This window comes from Oryctolagus cuniculus, chromosome 2 (assembly GCF_051225735.1).
Source record: "Oryctolagus cuniculus isolate XC-2025 breed Fujian yellow rabbit chromosome 2, ASM5122573v1, whole genome shotgun sequence".
NCBI lineage: Eukaryota > Metazoa > Chordata > Mammalia > Lagomorpha > Leporidae > Oryctolagus > Oryctolagus cuniculus.
The window spans coordinates 196134784-196152882 of record NC_142868.1 but is presented as its reverse complement, the minus strand read 5'-3'; the positions used below and the strand labels follow the sequence as shown (position 1 = coordinate 196152882).

Genomic DNA, 18099 nt, shown 5'->3' with positions numbered 1-18099 from the left:
GTGGTCATTTCAGATGAAGGCAGAGACGCTCCCTCGCCCGTGGGCTGCACAGGAATGAGCCCCGGGGCCTGGCTCGCTGGGGGTGCCCAGATCTGGGGTCACAGCCTGGGACCATGTCCAAGGTGGTGAGGGGTGTTAAGCTGGGCCAGTGCGAGGTCCCGAGGGCAAAGGCTGGCTCCTGGCTGCCCCTCCCTGCCTCTGCCCGCTCTGTCCTCTTTCTATCAGCTCCCAGAACCCTAGGACCTGTGTGTGACTCTTCCTCGGCTGCATTCCCCTTTGCTTCCTCTCCAAATCCCGGGCTCTTACTCCCTCCTCACTGTTCCCAAAGCTCTGTGACCTCAGTAGGGCCCTGGCTGGAGCACAGAACCATTGTAGGTGCTCTGCCTCCTGTCTCTCCTGTCTTGTGAGGCAGTGCCCTTAAGAGGCTGCCCGAGCTGAGGACAAAGCCCAGCTGGAGGCCATGCCAGACAGCAGCAGGTGTGGGGATGTGGGGATGCAGAGAGAGCAGGTGCGTGGATGTGGGGGTGCAGAGAGAGCAGGTGCGTGGATGTGGGGGTGCAGAGAGAGCAGGTGCGTGGATGTGGGGGTGCAGAGAGAGCAGGTGCATGGATGTGGGGTGCAGAGAGAGCAGGTGCGTGGATGTGGGGTGCAGAGAGAGCAGGTGCGTGGATGTGGGGTGCAGAGAGAGCAGGTGCGTGGATGTGGGGGTGCAGAGAGAGCAGGTGGGTGGATGTGGGGTGCAGAGAGAGCAGGTGGGTGGATGTGGGGGTGCAGAGAGAGCAGGTGGGTGGATGTGGGGTGCAGAGAGAGCAGGTGCGTGGATGTGGGGGTGCAGAGAGAGCAGGTGGGTGGATGTGGGGTGCAGAGAGAGCAGGTGCATGGATGTGGGGTGCAGAGAGAGCAGGTGGGTGGATGTGGGGTGCAGAGAGAGCAGGTGCGTGGATGTGGGGGTGCAGAGAGAGCAGGTGGGTGGATGTGGGGTGCAGAGAGAGCAGGTGCGTGGATGTGGGGGTGCAGAGAGAGCAGGTGCGTGGATGTGGGGGTGCAGAGAGAGCAGGTGGGTGGATGTGGGGGTGCAGAGAGAGCAGGTGCGTGGATGTGGGGGTGCAGAGAGAGCAGGTGCGTGGATGTGGGGGTGCAGAGAGAGCAGGTGCGTGGATGTGAGGGTGCAGAGAGAGCAGGTGCGTGGATGTGAGGGTGCAGGCCAGCTGGGAAGCAGAGGCGGGGGAAGGGACAGGGGCGAGGCTGGACTTAGGGCAGGAGTGAACCCCCAAGCTCTAAGCTCAGTTCTCATGCCTGTGAAATGGGGCTGACAGCAGTGCCCACCTCCTAGGATTGTTACTTACAGTGTGAAGGGGACAGATGGATGCCTGGTGCACAAAATTACCTGCATATGCAGTTACTGCTGTCACATTCATATGCAACTGCACATGGTAACTGTGCCTGGAACATATGGATTAGAATGAAAAATGAGATCTGTGGTGTGAATGTGGACTCGGTCATCCAGGGGGCAGCGGGCTTGGTGACTGGAGTGAGGTGCCCACAGCCGTGTGATTGGCATTCAGGGTGGGCGCACTCTAGCACTTGGGTAGGCCTTCACCTCAGGTGTGTGCTTCTGTAGCCAGACCTGGGCTTGCACGCTTGGCACTGAAGCCACCCTGGGGTCTCTGGTGCTGTGGGGCAGAGGCGGCCATGGCCTGCATGCTGTCGTGGCCAGGCTGGGCCTGGGTTCTTCTAGGAAGTCGGCCAGACTCTGATGACAAGCTCTGTCCTTTCCCTTACACCCCAGCTCTATGAGTCCACCCTGCACGCCTTTGCCTTCTCTTACTCCATGCTAGGAGAGGAGATCCGGCTCCACTTCATCATCCCCAAGTCCAAGGAGCACCACTTCGTCTTCAGCCAACCCGGAGGCCAGCTGGAGAGCATGCGGCTGCCGCTGGTCACAGACAAGGTACACACTCGGCACCCCGTGCGGCACATCAGAGTAGCTTCTGGGGATCCCTGAGCTGGGGGCCTGGACCCAGGCGGAGCGGTGCTGAACCTGCTTGGTGCCTGACCTGGGAGGAGGCAGGTACAGCCCTGGGCCGTGGAGCCGCTCAGATTCAAGTTCCAGTGTTGCTCTACCATTTACTCATGGTGTTGTCTAGCGCGTTGTCTCTGAGCCTGTCTCTGTCCGTGTGTGGAGGCTGTGAGACCTATGGGAGTAGCATGAACTGGGAGCACAGAGTTAGCTTAGATTCCAATACGAGAGGGTGCGGAATGTGGCGGACTAATATGTGCTGGTTAGTTTAATTTCATTATAAGCCATTCCCAAGCAAGCCAGCTGTGTGGGCAGGGTTCGGCTGGGTGGTTGTTGTGGCCTTGGTCGGCAGTCTGGCTTTGCTGTGGGGTGTGGGCTGGTCTACGGTGGCCTTTGCTGGGATGCACACCTGTGCTCCACGTGGCCTGCCACCCCTCCGCAGGCTTCGAGAGCTTGCTCATGGAGAGGGGGCTGGCACCCGGTCACGTTTCCTGCCTTTTACTGGTAAATGCAAAATCCCGAGGCTGCCTGAGGTTCTAGAAGTGCAGACCCAGACCCTGTCTTGCTGTGGACGACGCAGAGGGGATCCCTGTCTGCCTAGACACGCCCACTCACCGTGCCTGTGCTTTGCAGAGTCGTGAATACATCAAGAGCCCCACGTTCACGCCCACGACCGGGCGGCACGAGCACGGGCTCTTCAACCTGTACCACGCGATGGACGGCGCCAGCCACTTGCACGTGCTGGTGGTCAAGGAGTACGAGATGGCTATCTACAAGAAGTACTGGCCCAACCACATCATGCTCGTGCTGCCCAGCATCTTCAACAGTGCTGGAGTGGGTACGCGGCTCGCGGACCTGCTCGGGGAGGCAGGCGTCTGCGGTGAAGGCTGGCCAGGACAGTGTAGACTTGGGCGAGCCGAACTGCTCTTGGCACTGTCAAACATTCGATTTCTTCATTTGCTTGCTTGCTGGTTTGGGTGGGGGTCGGGGGGCTTCCCGTCCACTGGCTCCCTCCCCAGATGCCCACAGAGGGCCAGAGCTGGGAGAGGGGAACTCAAATCAGGTCACGCTTGAGGGGCCGGGACCCCCACTATTGAGCCGTCCCTGCTGCGTCTGGGCTCCAACCCAGGCACTTTGATGCAGGACGTGGGTGTCCTACATCTTAACTGCCAGGCTAAAGGCAGGCTCCTGCTTTTGGACTTCCAAAGCTATTGTATTTGACTGTAAATATCCCATTTGTTAATGTGTGGTGACTGATTTAGTTCGTGTTTCCCACTGTTAGAAAAGAGAGCACAGAGAGACAAAATGCATGAGCAAACAGGAGAGGGCTTTTCTCCCTGGTCGGTGGGAGGACCCTCGGGCCGGCTTGTCCGGGCGGGCAGCCCTGGTGAGCAGGTGGACTGGGCTGTGTCCTGGATGGAGGCGGGTGTGGGGCGGAGCCGAGTCCAGGGTCGCTCTGTTGCAGGCGCCGCCCACTTCCTGATCAAGGAGCTGTCCTACCACAACCTGGAGCTGGAGCGGAGCCGGCAGGAGGAGCTTGGGATCAAGCCGCAGGACATCTGGCCTTTCATCGTCATCTCCGACGACTCCTGCGTGATGTGGAACGCGGCGGACGTGGACTGTGCCGGGGAGAGGAGCAGGTGAGATGCCGTGGGGCCGCGAGGGGCCTGGCCTTGTCCTCCCTGGGGATCGAGGGACGACCACGTACAGAAAGCCAAGTCTGCGACGTGGCCAGGGCTTTGCTCAGGCTGAGCGCACCCCTCTGACTGATGCCCTCAGCCGGAAGTGGGCTCCTTTGGTTCTCCAGCTCCCCTTCCTGCTGCCAGCCAGCCCCGGCCCTCCCCTCCAGCCTGCCCTCCAATGCCTAGCTGGGCGACTACGGCAGACGGCTCATCTGTCGGGTTCCAGGTTGTTTGTCTTTGAAACGTGCATTAACATTTGTGCCGGAGGCGTGTTGTGAGGGTTAACCACACCGTGGGCCCGGGTGTGTTCAGCATGCAGAACGGAAGCCCGTTTCACACCAAGATGTGCTGATAATAAGTGCTAAAGGCGCGGCACCTGCTGGGGTCATGCTGGGCTTCACCTGCACCTGCCCCGTCCGGCACATCTGGTCCAGGTGGGAAGCCGGGGCCCTGCCGTGTTCACGTGCTGGCCTCGGGACATCCGGTCCAGGTGGGAAGCCGGGGCCCTGCCGTGTTCACGTGCTGGCCTCGGGACACCCGTCTCCCTCCCTGAGCAGGGAGTTTTCCTGGACGGAGAGGAATGTGTCCCTGAAACACATCATGCAGCACATCGAGGCGGCGCCCGACATCACGCACTACGCCCTGATCGGCATGCGCAAGTGGTCCAGCAAGACCAGGGCCAGCCAGGTGCGCGAGCCCTTCTCCCGCTGCCACGTGCACGACTTCGTCATCCTGAACGTGGACCTGACCCAGAACGTGCAGTACAACCAGAACCGGTGAGGGCCTGCCCCGGGCCGGGAGGCGGCCAGCAGCACAGAGGCGACCTGAGGCCTGTCTCACCTTGCCCCACAGAGCCAGCGGCAGGGGCTCCCTGCCCGGGGTGCTGGCCGGGCTCACAGGGTTTCCAGTGCTGTATAATTTTGTGTATTTGCACACAACTGGTCAACCTGGGACAGGCATCTGGTACAGCACCTAAGTCACCTCTGTGACACCCACAGCACAGAGTGGAATCCGAGCTCCAGCTCCCGACACTAGCCTCCCACTAATGCAGACCCTGGGAGGTAGAAAGAGATGGCTTAAGTGCCTGGGCCCTGGTCACCCACATGGGAGAGCTGGGTTGACTTCCTGGCTCCTGGCTTCAGCCTGGCCCAGCCCCAGCTGTTGTAGGTGTTTGGAAAGTGAACCAGCAATGGGAGATCTCTCTTTGTCTGCCTTTTATTTATTTATTTTTTAAAGATTTATTTTATTTATTTGAAAGAGTTACAGAGAGAGAGAGAGGGAGGGACAGAGAGAGAAGTCTTCCATCCGCTGGCTCACTTCCCAAATGGCCGCAATGGCTGGGGCTGGGCCAGGCCAAAGCCAGGAGCCAGGAGCTTCATCCAGGTCTCCCACACAGGTGTAGGGACCCAAGCCCTAGGGCCATCCTCCGCTGCTTTCCCAGGCAGCTGAATTGGAAGTGGATCAGCTGGGACTCGAACTGGTGCCCACATGGGATGCCGGTGCTGCAGGTGGAGGCCCAACCCTCAATGCCACAGTGTTGGCCCCTCTGTCTGCCTTTCAAATAAATAATAATTTCTTAAAAAGATCATTCCGTTCATCCTCCGATTTGCAGGGTACTTAGTGACTGTTGTACTTAGTTTCTTTGCTGTCTGGGTCTGTCTCTGAATACACTGATTTCAGGAGCTTTGAGCCTGAGAAAAGCCATGGAGTAGCTTCCACGGGGCGCCTTCTGTGTCTAGCCACAGAAGGGTTCACGGCTCACAGATAACTCGCCACTCGGTGTTGGCCGAGGGCTCTCCCTGCCAGGCAGGTGGTACACGCCCCATGTGGGTGCCTTAGGGGTGTGGTTTGGAGCCAGACAAGGCTGCTGGCAGGCCGGGTTCTGCTGCAGATCAGCTCTGCAGCTGGGCCGGTGACTGTACCGTCTCTGAGCCTCGCGCCCCTCGGCTATCAAGCCTGGCTGGGATTGGCACCCTGGGGCTTCGTTGTGGTAGATGAGCGGCCCGGTGCCTGTGGGTTTCCCACACAGTGCCTGGTGCACAGCAGGGGTGGGGGTGGAGGGAGGTCCTCCCAGGGCGGAGAGTTCACAGTTAGCCTTGCGGGTTCACTGGTTGGTTTTGCCTCGTATCCCAGTAACCGAGCCCAGTCCCCCTCGGTGGCTGCCTACCCCGGGGACCACACCTTAGGTGTCTGGACAGTGTCCAGGGGTGGGGCGGGGTAGGAGGTGGGGGCAGCCTGTGGGCTCAGCAGGTCCTATTGCTCCCCCTCTGGCTCTGGGCAGGTTCACCTGTGACGACGTGGACTTCAACCTGCGGGTGCACAGCGCCGGCCTCCTGCTCTGCCGATTCAACCGCTTCAGCGTGATGAAGAAGCAGATCGCTGTGGGCGGGCACCGGTCCTTCCACATCACCTCCAAGGTGAGCCTGCTGCGTAGGGAGCTGCTGGCGGAGGCCGGGCTTGGCCCTCGGGCAAGCTTGCTCGGGGTTTTCCGCTGGCCGTGGACGCTGGGAGGTGAGTGACCCCCTGGGGGTCCCTGCTGCCCTTGGACTTCAGCACGTATGCTGAGAGCTCCGGCTGGTGCAGGGCCACTGCCAGGCCCTTCTCTGTCCCCCCCCCCCCCGATGTCTGCTCAGATAGCTGTGTGATGTGACAGCGGCAGGCTTGCTGGGTGGCCACGCGTCTGTCAGGGCCGGCCCTGGTGGGGAGAACCATGGTCTGACCGTGGGGCTCTTCTGGCTGAGAGGCCTGGGCAGTTGAAGATGTGAAAGTGCAGCAAGCCCTCGGAGCCCAGAGCCCTCCAGGAAGCCCGACGGGCTGTTGCGTCCCTGCCTCGGGTCCCTGTGACCCCGCGGGCTCTGGCCCGTCTCTTGAACCTTGCCCTGGATCACTTCAGCCAGCCCCAGTCCCAGCTGGTCACAGTAATGCACACGGATTTGCCCGCCTGCCCTACGCCAGCCCCACCCCTGGCTGCCCCCACTCCTAAGCCTGCTTGGGAGTGGAAGCCCTTTCTCGCTGGCCTTGCAAAGTAGCAAGACTTCAGCAAAAGACCTGGGGCCGGTGCTGTGGCATAGTAGGTTAAGCCTCTGCCTGTGGCGCCCGCATCCCACATGGGCACCAGTTCATGCCCCAGCTGCTCTACTTCTGTGTTGTTGTGTTTTTTTTTTTTTTTTTTTTAATTTTATTTGAAAGAGTTACAGAGAGAGGTAGAGATAGAGAGGTCTTCCATCCGCTGGTTCACTCCCCAGATGGCCACAATGGCTGGAGCTATACCGATCCGAAGGTAGGAGCCAGGAGCTTCTTCCGGGTCTCCCATGTGGGTGCAGGGGCCCAAGGACTTGGGCCATCTTCCTTGGCTTTCCCAGGCTATAGCAGAGAGCTGAATCGGAAGAGGAGCAGCCAGGACTAGAACCGGCACCCACATGGGATGCCGGCACTGCAGGCCAGGGCATTAACCTGCTGTGCCACAGCGCCGGCCCCATCCACTTCTGATCTGACTCCCTGCTGATGTGCCTGGGAAGGCAGCGGAAGATGTCCCAAATACCTGGGCCGCTGTACCTACGTGGGAGACCCGGATGGAATTCCTGGTTCCTGGCCTCGGCTTGGCCTAACCCTGGGTGTTGCAGCTATCGGGAGAGTGAACTAGCAGATGGAAGATCTCTCTCTGGCTCCCCCTCTCTCTGTAATTCTGCCTTTCAAATAAATAAAATAAATCTTGTAAGATTTATTTACTTAAAAGGCAGAGTTACACATACAGAGAAGAGAGAGATCAGCCAATCCATCTTCTATCTGTTGATTCACCCCCCAAATGCCTACAGTGGCTGGCACTGGGCCAGGCTGAGGCTGAGAGCCAGGAGCTTCATCTGGGTCTCCCACATGGGAGGCAGGTCCCCATCTGCTGCTGCCCTCCCACCCCCCAGTGCGTCAGCAGGGAGCTGGGTTGGAATCGGAGCAGCTGGCCCTGGAACAGACACTCACTGTGGGGTGCTGGCATCACAGGCATGCCCCCCACCCCACCCCACGTGTGCCTAAGGCCTGCTCTTTTACGTCCCTTGGTGTTGTCTTTAAACTCTTAGGTATTTTGTCTTTATTCTTGCTTTGAACCTGTCTTATTTTCCCACTAGGGGTCATTGCACAGCGGTTAGTTGCAGGACATCTCGGACTGTTTTCTAGTGTTTCATGAGTGAGCCTCTGATTATTTTCATCTGTTCATTCCATATTGGCTGAGCGCACCAGTCCCTTGGTGCCTCGCGGCTGAGAGGGTGCTAAGTCCACGCCCAGAGGCTGCCATCGTGCGAGGAGACCGACCACCCCACGAGCTGTCCCGTGCCTCGCACTGGAGGATTTGTTCCCGAACCGTGTGTCCTCCGTTCCCACGGTTCTGTGGTGGGGCCTCCCCCCGCCCCAGCCTCCGGCCGGGCTCTGATCCCCGGGGCCGGTGGCGCTGCCCGACACCCTCCTCCCGCGCAGGTGTCGGAGAATGCCGCGGCTGTGCTGCCCGCACAGTACATCTGTGCCCCCGACAGCAAGCACACATTCCTGGCGGCGCCCGCCCAGCTCCTGCTGGAGAAGTTCCTGCAGTACCACAGCCACCGCTTCTTCCCGCTGGCCCTGAAGAACCTCAGCCACCCGGTGCTGTCCGTCGACTGCTACCTTAACCTGGGCCCTCAGGTGAGGCGCGGGGCCGCTCCCGCCCAGGAGGCGGGAAACGCCTCGGTCGGGTGCAGAGAGTCAGGACTGTGACGCACAGCTGTGGTCACCCCTGGCCTGGGGGGAGTTGGTCCTAGGGCCCCCGCGGACCCCAAAATCTGCAGGTACGCAGGTCCTTTCTGTAAAACAGCATCGTGTCTGCGGATGACCCTGCTCTGGGTCATCTCTAGTTACTTCCAACCCCGTGCGCGGAGCGGACGCTGTGCGAACAGGCAGCAGACTGCATGCAGGGAATCAAGACACCGAAAAGTCTGCGTATTTGCGGCAAATGCAGTTTTCTTTCCTCCCTACATTTTCTTTCTTTTTTTTTTTTTTTAAGTTTTACTTCTTTATCAGAAAAGCAGTTACAGAGACATAGAGACACACAGAGAGAGAGAGAGAGAGCGAGCTTTCATTTGCTGGTTCAGCTGGCCACAGTGGCCAGGGCTGATCCAGGCCAAAGCCAGGGGCCAGGAGCTACATCCAGACCTCCCATGTCGGTGCAGGGGCCCAGGCCCTTGGACCATCTTCTGCTGCTTTTCCCAAGCCATTCGCAGGGAGCTGGATCCAAAGTGGAACAGCCAAGACATGAACTGGCGCCCGTATGGGGTTCCGGCACTGCAGACGGTGGCTTCACCCGCTCTGCCACAGCGCCGGCCCCTCTCCCTGCATTTTCTATGTGCAGTTGTTTGAATCCCCGAGGATGGAACCCACAGACACCGAGGGCTGGCTGTACTCATCTGCTTAGTCTCAACCGCTTCTCCCGCTTGACAGCTGACGTAATTAAGACTGCAAGTGAGAATGGTTTGCCCAAACATAAGACACTGGGCATCCAGCCCAGTTGTGATGCTAAAGCGTTTCTCGCCGGCTCTCAGATGAGTTCACAGGTTGACGAGTGCAGAGAAGCCCCTGGGATCCGTTCGTGGGGTGCAGATGTGGGAAGAGCACGAGCGTGCTGCTTTTAGCCCCCCACGTCCTGAGCTGTGTCTCTCTCCGACGCCTTCCGTTTCAGGTTTCCGTCTGCTACGTGAGCTCCAGGCCCCACTCCCTGAACGTCGGCTGCTCCACGCTCGTGTTCAGTGGCCTCCTGCTCTACCTCTGCGACTCCTTCGTGGGCGCCGGCTTTCTGAAGAAGTTCCACTTTCTGAAAGGTAACCTGCTGCACGGACGCGGCCTGGGTGACCGGGGTGCCTCTGATGAAGCCGCTGGCCCTGCTCCTCATTTGCCCAGGGGTAAACTGAGGCTGAGAGAGAGACACAGTGACCGCCATGCCCACTCGGGAGAGTACAGAAAGCTGGGGTTGGGCCCCTGGGGGCTTCCCCCGCCCTGTGCCTGTTGGGTAGAGACGCGACACTTCCCCATCTGTCGGACAGGAGACAGATGTTCTGAATTGTGTGTTTCTCCACCCAAACCCTTCCCTCCGGCACCTGGGTACCCTAGCGGCTGCTTCCTGGGGCTGAGTCCTTTCTCGGCTCGCTGCTGGCCTCTCCTCTTCCTCCTGGCGCGCTGGCGCGGTTCAGAATGACGAGCACCCGCCTACTTGCCTGTAAAAGCGGGTTTCCAGGCTGCATTTCCGTCGCTTTTCTCTGGCCACTCCTCGCTCTGACCTGCCTCGCCAGCTCAGGGTGCAAAACCCTGGGGACCGTGGAGTGGTTTCCACGTCACTCTGTGCCCCCAGGAACCACTTCTGTGAAGGCAGGCCTGGGCGTGCAGGTGGAGGGGGGAGGCGGAGAAGGGGAGCAAAGCCTGATTGACGGGGCGGGCGTTTGGTGCAGGGGTCAGTCTCCGCCCCGGATGCCAGTGTCCCCTATCAGAGTGCCAGCCGCGAATCCTGGCTCCCTGGCTTCGGCTCCAGCTTCCTGCTAAGTACAACCTGGGGAGGCGGCAGGTGATGATGGCCAAGTTCCTAGGATGTCCCTGCCACCATGTGGGAGACCCAACTCTGGACTTCAGCCTGGCCCAGCCCTGGCTTTTGTGGGCTGTTTGGGGCATGAAGCAGTTGATAGACAGTTTCTTGCTGTCCCATGATCTCACTGCCTATCCCATCAAATAAGTAAATTAAAAAACCCCAATTGATGGACAGCAGTACGCTCAGAGTTGAGAGGAGAGAGAATTCCCCTGGCTGAGCAGGTGGGGAAAGGCGGGAGCCGCCCCAGGCCTGGCTGGGGGTTGGTGGACAGGCCTCGGCTGGGTGGAGAAGGGGGCTTAGGCGGTGGGAGGTTGGGGGGCAGATGTGAGCCCAGGGCTGGCACTGAGAATATTTGATCTGCCATCAGACCCACTCTCTCCAGTCCACCTCTCCCGTTCTGGTCTTTTTCATCTCTTTTTCTGCCGATTTGTTCTGCCAAATCCCCACATCGGTGTCTGTCTGGTTACAAATGATTCCGAAAGAAAAGAGAGATCCCCTTGGACTCCCCATCTTGCTGTTCCAAGGAGAGTCCAGCACCAGCTCTCTCATGTTCCCTCCTCTCGCACCCCTGCCGCCGGTCTCCCAGGCGCCACCTTGTGTGTGATCTGCCAGGACCGGAACTCGCTGCGCCAGACGGTCGTGCGCCTGGAGCTGGAGGAGGAGTGGCAGTTCCGGCTGCGTGATGAGTTCCAGACGGCCAACGCCGCGGAGGACCGGCCGCTGTTCTTCCTGACGGGGCGGCACATCTGAGGATGAAGCCTGCGGACTTCCTGGAGGAGTTGGCGTTCAGAGCCCTCGTGCTGTGAGGCTAACGGAAATCCTTGAGCCGTGGGGTGTTGGAACTGGAACTGGCCCCAGGGACGCCTACACTGCAGGCCGCTTGTGGCAGGTAGCAGGCCCCGAGCTGGATAGTGGCAGAGCCGTGTGGGCAGGAACTGGAACCCAAGACTCTGGCGTTCTGGGCTGCGCCACATCAGCCTGGGCCGTGTCTGAGGTCGGGTTATGAAGCACCAGCTTCCGCCTACCCAGTGCCTCCCTTCTCGGCAGTGGGCGTTTCGGGCTGAGGATGGGTTTCAGCCTACTAGGGTTCCCTGTAGCCTCCTACAAAGCAATATTTCAAAAGACTCAACCGTGCAGGCTGGAGACAAAAATGAGTAGATCACTTTTGAAGATGCTTGAATTGCCTGTGAGTTTGCTGTCTTACAAGCCAGCCCAAAGGCATCAGATTCAATAAAGGAAAATGTTCCTGTTAAATGACCCTATTAAAATAGTAGAGGGTAGGGACTGGCGCTATGGCGCAGCAGGTTAAGCTACCGCCTGCTGTGCCAGCATCTGAGAGGGGCGCTGGTTCGAGTCCCGGCTGCTCCACTTCCGATCCAGCTCCCTGCTAATGCACCTGCGAAAGCAGCGCAGGATGGCTGGACCACCCCTGGGCCACTGCGCCCCACGTGGGAGACCTGGGAGAAGCTCTGGCTTCGGCCTGGCCTACTCCTGGTTGTTGTGATCATTTGGGGAAATGAACCAGCAGCTGGAAAGTACCTCTTTGTCTCTGTCTCTCCCTCTCTGTAGCTCTGCCTTTCAAATTAATAACTAAATCTTTAAAAAAGTCTAGGGTAAATATCCTACCTCTTAGGGCACTAAAATGCAAAGGAGCTTTCTTTGAAATCAAAAGGGCTTTAAGGAGAAAATCAGGGTTAAGGAAGTTGCCCTGAATTTGCCTTACAAAGGAAGGAGGGCCAAAGTTCTTGGGAAAAAAAACAATAAAAACAACCAAAGTGATTTATAAAATAGTTGGGAGGAACCAGACTTGTGCCTAGAACATATCGAAGCTCGGCTTTCGGTTCCGTTGTAGCCTGTTTTCTTTTGCAATTGCTGGACTCCTTTGGGGAGGGTCCCTGCTAACCAGAGAGAAGAGAACCGGCATGTTCCGTGAGCCGCCTGGGTGGTTTCCAGCCAGCCCCGCACAGCGCCCCCTGCAGGCAGATGTCAGACCAGGTGCTGGCGCTGCGCCGGTTTGGTTGAATCCTTTCCAGAGCCTTTCACGTTTGGAATCATTCTCCCGACTTGCGAGACAGGAGGGGGCCTCGCTCAGTCACAGGCTGGAAGCACCAGCCAGGCTCCTGCCTGCACGCCCAGGTCTCCCTGCCCCCCACCTCACTGCCGTGGAAGGGCCCATCACTGAAGGGAAACTTAGAGATGTAAACCATGACTCCCCAGCGTGCACCCTCTGCGTGCATCTCAGACGCTGACTGGCACTCTGGTGGATAACGACCCCGGAAGACGCGATTTTGAAAGGTGATGCCAAAGAATTCACGTCAGTCTTTTTCCCCAGAAACCAAAGTGGACAAGGATGATTGAGATCAGTGTTTATAAAATGATCGCTTTGTATATGTCACTATTCCTATTGTGGAATGAAAACTGGGCTTTAGTTCTATTTGTGTTTTTGTAAATAGCAGTTTCTGTATCATCCCCCAGTGTGTTAGTTAACTTAAGCTAATATTCTTGTTTGTTCCAGTCTTATCAATAAAACCTGTGATGCATTTATTGTCTCTTCGCTGGGTATTGATTGCGTGGTTTTGACAGGAAGTCACATGGAAGATATTTCCCTAAAAGTTCATGGGTCGAAAGGAGAGATGGTTTGGAAAGGAAATGGTTATGAAGCCGCGAGTGAACTGTAGAGGAAGCTAGATCCCAGCGGGCGAACCAACATTACCGAACTATCAAACTCTCCATCTATGAGCTGTAGATTCAACATGAAACTGATCCAGAGACCAAACCAGGTTATCGTCTACTGAAGTGTTTTCCCTCTGAATGAAAATGTAAAACAACAGAGCAGCAAGACCAAAATGCGTCCTGTTGTATCGATAAACGAGTGTAGGTGTGCCAGCCACACCACGCTTTCTAGTGCCGAAGCCAGGGTGTGACTTACCCACCTGGTCGCAGGTGAGGTCTTGTCCCTAGAAAATGTACAGCATGGGGGAGCCACCAGGATCCCGGGCTCTGCAGACAGTGCTCCAGGAGGAGGGGGAGGGAGTAAATTGCTGACTTATGCTGGCCAGATCCTCCCCAAAACACCTCATATCATAGGTTACCTCTGCCCGTGGGGACGATGGGTAAGGAGCTAAGAGAAGCTAGAAATGTTACATAAATAGTGTTCCCCTCATGTGGAAGGAAACATTGGAAGTTGAGGATAAATGTTCCCTGCTGATCTACCTGTTAGGGAATCTCTGACTCCTTGGGCTTGACCATTAAGCATGTGGTCATTATGGCTGACCCCTGGGGGTGGGGGGTAAGCTGTCCTTGGGGGAAGCCTTGTAATTTTTTTTTAAAGATTTTCAAAAAATTTATGTACTTGAGAGGTAGAGTTACAGACAGTGAGAGGGAGAGACAGAGAGAAAGGTCTTCAGTCCGTTGGTTCACTCCCCAAATGGCCACAACAGCCGGAGCTGAGCCGATCCGAAGCCAAGAGCCAGGTGCTTCCTCCAAGTCTCCCATGCAGGTTCAGGGGCCCAAGGACTTGGACCATCTTCCACTGCTTTCCCAGGCCATAGCAGAGAGCTGGATTGGAAGAGGAGCAGCTGGGACTAGAACCGGCGGCCGTATGGGATGCCGGCGCCACAGGCGGAGGATTAACCTGTGCCACGGTGCCGGCCCTGAAGCCTTATGATTTTTTAAGCTGGCTTCCCACAAAACCTCTCTTGGCTTTCTGAAAATGCTCCTGAGGCCCATGACTTGCAGTTGACCCCAGGAGGTGGCTGTGTGTTTGGGAGGGAGGTGTCCCAGGCTCGAAGGAGCCAGAGCCTTGACCAAAGCCATCTTCTGGCTCCTGGTGATGGCTGGGACATGAAGAGTGACAGTTCTGTACCGTCGTTTGCTACTGTGGTTTCAGGGTTCATTTGTGATGTGGGCATAGCCTACCTTGTCTTGGTTAACATGATGGCAACAAAATAGACATGCCCATAATCATAAATTTGAGTGGTAAATGATTCAAAGTCCCTTGTGGTTACAGTTCAGGGACCTTAAAATGTAGAAGAATCAGTGTAAAGCCAATTCAGTTAAAAATCCAAAGAAATTATGTGTATTCCTTAAAGTCCCAGCTGGTCTTCCTTGGCGTTTACTTGACAAATTCTCGGGGATGTTCTGCATGGCTGGGAGAGTCGGGGTTCCCCCAGCTGCAGCCTGGGTGCTTCCTTGTAGAGTGGGTTCCTTCAGGTCCTCTGAGGTTGCGTTAGTGCATTCTTGGATGTTCTTGGATGTTCTCTAGATGTTGCTCGGTGTTTAGGCCCAGTGTATTCAAGTATTCCAGGAACCCCTATGACTTACATTTAGGAAGCAAGGCCAGTGCCCTCCCTTGAGCGTCTTCCCACAGCCACATTCCTGGACTACACTATTACCACTGGCCCGAGACACAGAGTTTGCTCACAGAATCTGGGTGGAGGAACTGGGAGAATCTTTTTGTTTTAGTGGTGTCTGGAAGCCGGTGTGTGCTTGTGGCCTGGAATTAACGGGGCACCTCTCGTGCCAGGGCTGAAGGGGGCGCTCTGTGTCCCCTATCCAGGGAAAATTGTGTCTGCGTGCTCTGCTGTCTCACGCAGTGACCCTTGGAGGCATGGCTGCCTTCCTGTGAATTGAGGACCTGGCTGAGCAAGGTGGCGGCCACCCTGAGCTCCCCGACAGCAGTGAGCGCTGGCCAGCGGCCCTCAGCATGAGAGCCCCCGAGTCTTCCCTGGGAACTCCTGGGGGCTATGGAAGCTGCTTGTGTCCTTCGATTGCTTTTCTGTGTGCTGTCCAGTTGCCCAGGTGTGTTCCAAGGTCCCGCTCAATGCCTGAAACCACAGCTGGTGCTGAGCCCTGTCTGTATTTGTACTGTGTTTTTCCCTGTACAAATGCAAGCATGAGAAAATGTATAAAATAGGCACAGTAAAGGATTAGCAAACTAAACATAGAACAACTAGGCTATAATCAAATTTATTTAAAACTTGCGAGTTGTTTGTTTCTGGAGTTTGCTGTTTAATATTTTTGGACCATGGCTGATCGCAGATAACTAAAACTGTGGAAAACAGAGCCAGAGGTGAGGGAGGACCCCTGTACCCTTCCTTCCTTAGTGAGATGCGTCATTTATGCCTGCTTTCCTCTTGTTGTTTAAAACAGAGCATAGAGAATGAGTGGGCGTGCTCCATTCTGTTGGTTCACACCTGCAATGGCCAGTGCTGGGCCAAGGCTGGAGCCAGGAGTCAGGAACGCAACCCACGCCTCCCATGTGGGTGGCAGAGACCCAACACTTGATCAACACCATTGTCTCCCAAGGTGCAGTGGGAAGCTGGCGTCGGGAGATGGAGCCGGGTACTGGACTCGGGTGGAATACCTGGGCCACGCGTCCCTCCTCCTCCTGTTACTCTTCCGGATCTTTTCTAAAAGGTTCTGTGCTGGTCCTAACCTGCTACTTGAGCTGACGTCTCCTTCTCTGACGCCTGTAGTGTCGCTCCCCGTCTTCGTGGAGGAACGACACAGGACCCTGCGTTGTTCTTTCGTCTGCTTGGCCCTTCCCGGGTTTGCTGCTGGTTCTTCCCGGGTTGGCTGCTGGTCCTTCCCGGGTTGGCTGCTGGTCCTTCCTGGGTTGGCTACCGTCCCTTCCACCTCCGTGGAAGGGCGGTTCCCCCTGCCACATTCCCCACTTCCGCAGGGGAGCGGCACACCGCCGGCCGACTCTCTCGGGGGCTGCACAGGTGTTCCCCTTAGATGTTCCTGGTGCATGCCGTCTCTCTCCTCCTTTATAGTCCTCCTCCGCCAATCCCAACTCGGCTGCCCACACGCCGAGTACGCTGCTCTCCTCCAATCAGTAGCAAGTCCTACAGTTTATTGGTTGAACTGGAGGCAGCTGTGCGGAAGCTGTTTACTTCTCTCCCAGCGCCATATTGTGGGAGAGCAGATGCATAGAATAAGTCTTAATTCCAGTAACTCAGTCCAGTCCGGGCTGCTCCCCACATGTAGGGCTAGGCTGTAGAAGCGCAGGCCTAGATCTGTGTGCCGTCCAACAAGCCTTGCCGTTTCTGCCCAGACGTTTGTCTAATATACTTCTCTAGATCTGGGCTTGTTGGCCTTCCAAACCATGAAGTCAGTTAGTTTAGGGTCTGCCAGTTCTATCTGCTGTGTGAATAAAGGGTTCATTTTCACACATTTTAGCAAAACACAGATGCCTTATTGCAGACAGAAGTGTGCCTTCCTGCCCGGGAGGTTCCGGATCAGACCAGCATCTCACCCGGCCTGGCCGTGCCCTGCCCACGCGGTCTGGCCGGGTCTTCCCTTAGGGGCCACGCTGCACCCATTCCTCTATGTCTATGTGTGGAGAACTTGAACTTCAGCTAACAGTGCCTAGAGTATCCACCTCGCTGTCCACGGGCTTCCCCTCGCAACCATGTGCAGGGGTTTTGGTGGGCGCTCAGCACTGCCCCAGTTTTAGCCTCGTGCCTCAGTTACCCCGGCGACAGCATCCACCTGGCCGTCAACGTCGCCTCCCCAGAGTTTCCTGGGTCCTGGGCACTCGGCAGCTCAGGCTGCTCTTGCCCTGACGTGGTGGCTTCTCTCACTGACTGACTCGGGTCTCCCAGAGCTCAGACATCCCACCTCCCCCCACCCCCATCTTCTTTTTGGGCAGGAGAAGCCAGAAGCAGATTCTGAACCACTCAGGCTCCTCCTGGGAAAATTTGATTTTCTAGAACAGCATTTTGAGCGCAAAAGAGAGCAATCATTAGATGGTTCTACGTATGCTCACGTGGAGGTACGGGTCAGAGAACTGCGAAGCACGACCTACACACGACACGACTATGTATAACTTACTTACATATTTTTCCAGATGCAGAGACTGGAATAGTAAACATCAAGCTGTGGATAATGGCTCCGGGGGGAAGAGACTGGTAGCAGGGCTGGTGGATGTAGGTGTCCACATTGCCTCTCTGCCCTTCCGGATGGTCTGAATTTTTTTACAGTAAAAGAGCACTTGTGTTGGGGCCAGTGCTGTGGCGTAGCGGGTAAGGCCACTCCCTGCAGTGCTGGCGTTCCACATGGGTGCCAGTTTAAGTCCTGGCTGCTCCACTTCCAATCCAGCTCTCTGCTGTGGCCTGGGACAGCAATAGAAGATGGCCCAAGTCCTTGGGCACCTGCACCTGCATGGGAGACCTGGAAGAAGCTCCTGGCTCCTGGCTTCAGATTGGCTCAGCTCCGGCAGTTGCAGCCATCTGGGGAGTGAACCAGCAGATGGAATTCTCTCTCTCTCTTTGCCTCTGCCTTTCAAATAAAATAAAGAAATCTTAAAAAGAAGCACTTGCGTGTGATTTGTATAATTAAAAAAAATTCACTTGAGAAAGCTGTCAACTGATTCACTCCCCAGATGCCCACCGTGGCTTGGGTGGACTAGGAGCCAGGGCGAGGACCCAGCCGCCTGAGCCATCACCTGCTGCCTCCCAGGTGCATATTAACAGGCAGTTGGATTTGGACGCAGTACCAAGACTCAAACCCAGGCCCTCCCACGTGGGATGTGGCATCTGAACTGATGTCTCTCTTTTTTTTTTATTTTATTTATTTATTTTTTTTTTTGACAGAGTGGACAGTGAGAAAGACAGAGAGAAAGGTCTTCCTTTTCCGTTGGTTCAACCTCCAATGGCCGCTGCGGCCAGCACACTGAGCTGATCTGAAGCCAGGAGCCAGGTGCTTCTCCTGGTCTCCCATGGGGTGCAGGGCCCAAGCACTTGGGCCATCCTCCACTGCACTCCCTGGCCATAGCAGAGAGCTGGACTGAAAGAGGG

The 18099-nt window shown here is 56.7% G+C and overlaps 1 protein-coding gene across 4 annotated transcripts in view; it reads left to right on the top strand.

The window, feature by feature from the left end:
* GREB1 (growth regulating estrogen receptor binding 1) overlaps window positions 1-12837 on the top strand; it is a 132446-nt gene extending 119609 nt beyond the window's left edge. For 3 of the 4 annotated variants that reach the window (XM_089326796.1, XM_089326795.1, XM_070069451.2), the window contains 8 exons: window positions 1790-1951; window positions 2654-2858; window positions 3486-3660; window positions 4260-4478; window positions 5984-6119; window positions 8170-8370; window positions 9401-9539; window positions 10884-12837. In XM_089326796.1, the coding sequence (XP_089182922.1) occupies window positions 1790-1951; window positions 2654-2858; window positions 3486-3660; window positions 4260-4478; window positions 5984-6119; window positions 8170-8370; window positions 9401-9539; window positions 10884-11047 (1401 nt within the window). In that variant the 3' untranslated portion in view covers window positions 11048-12837. Of the gene's footprint in view, window positions 1-1789; window positions 1952-2653; window positions 2859-3485; window positions 3661-4259; window positions 4479-5983; window positions 6120-8169; window positions 8371-9400; window positions 9540-10883 lie in introns of those variants that run through there. The other variant, XM_070069457.2, reaches the window with a different exon arrangement.
* Window positions 12838-18099: the final 5262 nt, after the last annotated feature.